Here is a 6,000-nt window from a genome sequence, read left to right as displayed (position 1 = left end):
ATACCTGATCATTTGTAATTGCAACAATTTTCTGGGTGAAGTGGTGCATTATCTGACAGAAATGGAATATATATTTACATAGAAGGGGTACCAGATATTATATATTCATATATAAAAGAGTTCTGAAAAATAGTATTTGTTTTGCAGCTTGTACACCTGTGTATGGTTTTCTGGGTATATATATATATATATATACACACACACATATATATATATATATATATATATACACATCCAGGGTTTGCAGGATGCATTTGATGTCCATTGCGTGCATGCACCTCTCCTGTCTGTGCATGATGCATTGCTCTCCTCCTGACCCGTAGTCACAGCCCCGGGTTGTCACCCTCCCAGCGCTCCCGTGACAAGCAGTACAAGCGGCTCCCCATCCACCTTCCACAGGAGGATTCCTCCGCTACTGCTTCCACCTTCAGCCGGAGCCTCTGGGCGTGGCCAAACCGTACGTCAGCGGGCGCGGCCAACCATCCATGGGCGTGTCCTGCCACTCCCTACAGGCGTGCCCTCCCCCCGCACAGCAGTCTACGTGCGCTTTCCCCTCCACCCGCTCCGTTTAGCTTCATTCTCCATAGCCTGTGCGTCTAACTCCTCCCACCCCCTCCTCTCCCGTGCGTGCTGCGTGGCTCCTCCCCTCCTCCCGCCGTCGTAGAAGAGAGGAGGAAAAAAAAAAAAAAAAAACTTTTTTTTTTTAATTGAGGAATCAACAGCCGCCATCTTGTCGCGGCTCGGTCAGCGCCGGAGATCTCCGGGGCCCAGCGAAGGAAGAGAGAGTGGGGCTGCCGGCATTCGAGAGGCAGGGGGGGGCGGCTCGTTCTCCCCGCCACCCCCGGAGGAGGCTGCTGTTTGTCCTGTAATCCCCGGGGCCCCCCGTGTGCCAGCGGCGGCTCTTCATTGTTTTCCCTCCCCTCCCGGAGGAGGAGGAGGAAGCGGCCGCACGGTTGCGTGGGCGGGCGGAGAAGGAACCGGCAGCGGCGGAGGGGAAGGGGGGCCGGAGTCGAGGGCCTGACGCAACCTCCATCTCCCCCGGGGCCTACCTTCTGACACCCCCCCGACACCCCAACTTTTTTGGGGGGGCTCGACGGTTACCCCCAAATTTTTCCCGTTGACCCGGCGGGAGCGCGCATTGCGGGTTCATTTTTTTGGGGGGTGACGCTACTTTTGGGGGTCTTTTTTTTTTATTTTGGGGGTGACCCGACTGATGCCTGTTTTTTTTTTCCTCCCATTGGCCATACTCGGGGGATTTGTTTTCTGAGGTGGAAGTGAGGTCCTGAGGAGGAGGGGGGGACACTCATAGAACAGGCAGTGACAGCGGCCACCTATATAAGGAGCAGGCACTGACAGCCCCCTATTTAGGGGTCCTAATACCCCCTACCTGTGGGTGGGCTCTGACACCTGGTGGGTCACCTGTTATTGGGGTGTCCTGATTGGAGAGGCCTCTGGTCAGTGATAGTGGGGTGCACCTGTGATTGGTGGAGGAGGGTTATTGGGGTGCACTGATTGGAAGATATCTGGGCTCTGATAGTGGGGTGCACCTGTGATTGGAGGAAGAGGGGGCGCACTGATTGGGGGGTGGGGGGTCACCTGTATGATTAGTATTGGGGTGCAGTGATTGTAGGGCAGATCGGGGGGGAGGGGGGGGTCTGCAGGTGAGCCGGATCTCCTGTACACCGGTGAAGCTCCCCCTGCAGGGGGTCGGAGTTTGGGCCTTCCCGGCCCCGCGGGGTCCCCCCGCCCTCTCTCTCCGGGGACGATGCGGGACTCGGGGGGTTGCTGAGCTGTGGTCAGGTAGTAGTAGTAGTACGAGTGCCGGGGGGAGGTGGTGGCCGGCCCGGGGATAACTCTCCTCCTCCTCCCCTCTCTCTCTTCTCTCTCGCACTGCTCCTCCTCCGGGGAGGGAGCCTCGTCTGTCTTCGGTGACCGATCAGAAAAGGGGAGAAGAAGAAGATGGCCGAGAACCTGCTGGACGGGCCGCCCAACCGGAAGAGACCCAAACTCAGCTCGCCGGGCTTCTCGGCCAGCGCGGACAGTACAGGTAGGTGGGCCGGAGGGGACAGGAGGATGCTGGGCCAGATGTGGGCGCTGCACGGAGAGTGTGCATGTGAGAGAGTGCATGGAGGAGGAACTTCATCACTGCACACCGAGACACACTGTCCCCGCTCTGCCTAGGAGAGAGAGGGGAGATCCGGACCGTGCACAGCACACCATGGAGGGGGATGTGTGATCTCTCCTGTCATCTCTATGGTGTGTGTACTCTCCTATCATCTCTATGGGGTGTGTGATCTCTATGGTGTGTGTGTTCTCTCCTATCATCTCTCTATGGTGTGTGTACTCTCCTATCATCTCTATGGGGTGTGTGATCTCTATGGTGTGTGTACTCTCCTATCATCTCTATGGTGTGTGTGTTCTCTCTCTATGGTGTGTGTGTACTCTCCTATCATCTCTATGGGGTGTGTGATCTCTATGGTGTGTGTGTACTCTCCTATCATCTCTATGGTGTGTGTGTGCTCTCTCTCTCTCTCTCTCTCTATGGTGTGTGTACTCTCCTATCATCTCTTTATGGTGTGTGTGTTCTCTCTCTCTCTATGGTGTGTGTGTTCTCTCTCTCTATGGTGTGTGTGTTCTCTCTCTCTCTATGGTGTGCGCTCTCTCTCTCTGGTGTGTGCGCTCTCTCTATGGTGTGTGCGCTCTCTCTATGGTGTGTGCGCTCTCTCTATGGTGTGTGCGCTCTCTCTCTCTGGTGTGTGCGCTCTCTCTCTCTGGTGTGTGCGCTCTCTCTCTATGGTGTGTGCGCTCTCTCTCTATGGTGTGTGCGCTCTCTCTATGGTGTGTGCGCTCTCTCTCTATGGTGTGTGCGCTCTCTCTCTATGGTGTGTGCGCTCTCTCTATGGTGTGTGCGCTCTCTCTCTATGGTGTGTGCGCTCTCTCTCTATGGTGTGTGCGCTCTCTCTCTATGGTGTGTGCGCTCTCTCTCTATGGTGTGTGCGCTCTCTCTCTATGGTGTGTGCGCTCTCTCTCTATGGTGTGTGCGCTCTCTCTCTCTGGTGCGTGCGCTCTCTCTCTCTGGTGCGTGCGCTCTCTCTCTCTGGTGCGTGCGCTCTCTCTCTCTGGTGCGTGCGCTCTCTCTCTCTCTGGTGCGTGCGCTCTCTCTCTCTCTGGTGCGTGCGCTCTCTCTCTCTGGTGCGTGCGCTCTCTCTCTCTCTGGTGCGTGCGCTCTCTCTCTCTCTGGTGCGTGCGCTCTCTCTCTCTCTGGTGCGTGCGCTCTCTCTCTCTCTGGTGCGTGCGCTCTCTCTCTCTCTGGTGCGTGCGCTCTCTCTCTCTCTGGTGCGTGCGCTCTCTCTCTCTCTGGTGCGTGCGCTCTCTCTCTCTGGTGCGTGCGCTCTCTCTCTCTATGGTGCGTGCGCTCTCTCTCTCTATGGTGCGTGCGCTCTCTCTCTCTATGGTGCGTGCGCTCTCTCTCTCTATGGTGCGTGCGCTCTCTCTCTCTATGGTGCGTGCGCTCTCTCTCTATGGTGCGTGCGCTCTCTCTCTATGGTGCGTGCGCTCTCTCTCTATGGTGCGTGCGCTCTCTCTCTCTATGGTGCGTGCGCTCTCTCTCTCTATGGTGCGTGCGCTCTCTCTCTATGGGGCGTGCGCTCTCTCTCTATGGGGCGTGCGCGCTCTCTCTATGGGGCGTGCGCGCTCTCTCTATGGGGCGTGCGCGCTCTCTCTATGGGGCGTGCGCTCGCGCTCTCTCTATGGGGCGTGCGCTCGCGCTCTCTCTATGGGGCGTGCGCTCGCGCTCTCTCTATGGGGCGTGCGCTCGCGCTCTCTCTCTATGGGGCGTGCGCTCGCGCTCTCTCTCTATGGGGCGTGCGCTCGCGCTCTCTCTCTATGGGGCGTGCGCTCGCGCTCTCTCTCTATGGGGCGTGCGCTCTCTCTCTATGGGGCGTGCGCTCGCGCTCTCTCTCTATGGGGCGTGCGCTCTCTCTCTATGGGGCGTGCGCTCTCTCTCTATGGGGCGTGCGCGCTCTCTCTATGGGGCGTGCGCGCTCTCTCTATGGGGCGTGCGCTCGCGCTCTCTATGGGGCGTGCGCTCGCGCTCTCTCTCTATGGGGCGTGCGCTCGCGCTCTCTCTCTATGGGGCGTGCGCTCGCGCTCTCTCTCTATGGGGCGTGCGCTCGCGCTCTCTCTCTATGGGGCGTGCGCTCGCGCTCTCTCTCTATGGGGCGTGCGCTCGCGCTCTCTCTCTATGGGGCGTGCGCTCTCTCTCTCTCTCTATGGGGCGTGCGCTCTCTCTCTATGGGGCGTGCGCTCTCTCTCTATGGGGCGTGCGCTCTCTCTCTATGGGGCGTGCGCTCGCGCTCTCTCTCTATGGGGCGTGCGCTCGCGCTCTCTCTCTATGGGGCGCGCTCTCTCTCTATGGGGCGTGCGCGTGTGCTCTCTCTATGGTGCGCGTGCGCTCTCTCTTTATGGTGTGTGTGTGTGTGTGCGCGCGCTCTCTCTCTATGGTGTGTGTGTGCGTGCGCTCTCTCTATGGTGTGCGTGCGCTCTCTCTATGGTGTGCGTGCGCTCTCTCTATGGTGTGCGTGCGCTCTCTCTATGGTGTGCGTGCGCTCTCTCTATGGTGTGCGTGCGCTCTCTCTATGGTGCGCGTGCTCTCTCTTTATGGTGTGTGTGCGCGCTCTCTTTATGGTGTGTGTGTGTGTGTGTGTGCGCTCTCTCTCTATGGTGTGCGTGCGCTCTCTCTATGGTGTGCGTGCGCTCTCTCTCTATGGTGTGCGTGCGCTCTCTCTCTATGGTGTGCGTGCGCTCTCTCTCTATGGTGTGCGTGCGCTCTCTCTCTATGGTGTGCGTGCGCTCTCTCTCTATGGTGTGCGTGCGCTCTCTCTCTATGGTGTGCGTGCGCTCTCTCTCTATGGTGTGCGTGCGCTCTCTCTCTATGGTGTGCGTGCGCTCTCTCTCTATGGTGTGCGTGCGCGCTCTCTCTATGGTGTGCGTGCGCGCTCTCTCTATGGTGTGCGTGCGCGCTCTCTCTATGGTGTGCGTGCGCGCTCTCTCTTTATGGTGTGTGTGTGTGCGCGTGCGTGCGCTCTCTCTATGGTGTGCGTGCGCTCTCTCTATGGTGTGCGTGCGCTCTCTCTATGGTGTGCGTGCGCGCTCTCTATGGTGTGTGTGTGTGTGTGTGTGCGCTCTCTATGGTGTGTGTGTGTGCGCTCTCTATGGTGTGTGTGTGTGCGCTCTCTCTATGGTGTGTGTGTGTGCGCTCTCTCTATGGTGTGTGTGTGTGTGTGTGTGTGTGTGCGCTCTCTCTATGGTGTGTGTGTGTGTGCGCTCTCTCTATGGTGTGTGTGTGTGTGTGTGTGTGCGCGCTCTCTCTATGGTGTGTGTGCGCGCTCTCTCTCTCTATGGTGTGTGTGCGCTCTCTCTATGGTGTGTGTGTGTGTGTGTGTGCGCTCTCTCTATGGTGTGTGTGCGCTCTCTCTATGGTGTGTGTGCGCTCTCTCTATGGTGTGTGTGCGCTCTCTCTATGGTGTGTGTGTGTGTGTGTGTGCGCTCTCTATGGTGTGTGTGTGTGTGTGTGTGTGCGCTCTCTCTATGGTGTGTGTGTGTGTGCGCTCTCTCTATGGTGTGTGTGCGCTCTCTCTATGGTGTGTGTGCGCTCTCTCTATGGTGTGTGTGTGTGTGCGCTCTCTCTATGGTGTGTGTGTGTGTGTGTGTGCGCTCTCTCTATATGGTGTGTGTGTGTGTGCGCTCTCTCTATGGTGTGTGTGCGCTCTCTCTATGGTGTGTGTGTGTGTGTGTGTGTGTGTGTGCGCTCTCTCTATGGTGTGTGTGTGCGCTCTCTCTATGGTGTGTGTGTGTGTGCGCTCTCTCTATGGTGTGTGTGTGTGTGCGCTCTCTCTATGGTGTGTGTGTGTGTGCGCGCTCTCTCTATGGTGTGTGTGTGTGTGTGTGTGTGCGCTCTCTCTATGGTGTGTGTGTGTGTGTGTGCGCTCTCTCTATGGT

At 57.9% G+C, this 6,000-nt stretch overlaps 1 protein-coding gene across 2 annotated transcripts in view; it reads left to right on the top strand.

Moving 5' to 3' along the window:
* Positions 1-658: 658 nt before the first annotated feature.
* CREBBP (CREB binding protein) overlaps positions 659-6,000 on the top strand; it is a 96,435-nt gene continuing 91,093 nt past the window's right edge. The window contains exon 1 of one of the 2 annotated variants that reach the window (XM_073636577.1): positions 659-2,047. In XM_073636577.1, the coding sequence (XP_073492678.1) occupies positions 1,960-2,047 (88 nt within the window). In that variant the 5' untranslated portion in view covers positions 659-1,959. The remainder of the gene's footprint in view (positions 2,048-6,000) is intronic. The other variant, XM_073636575.1, reaches the window with a different exon arrangement.

The sequence above is a fragment of the Aquarana catesbeiana genome, linkage group LG06 (genome assembly GCF_042186555.1).
Source record: "Aquarana catesbeiana isolate 2022-GZ linkage group LG06, ASM4218655v1, whole genome shotgun sequence".
In the NCBI taxonomy this organism is placed as follows: Eukaryota; Metazoa; Chordata; class Amphibia; order Anura; family Ranidae; genus Aquarana; species Aquarana catesbeiana.
Note: the sequence above shows the minus strand (reverse complement) of the source record. Positions and strands in the feature narration are given on the sequence as shown.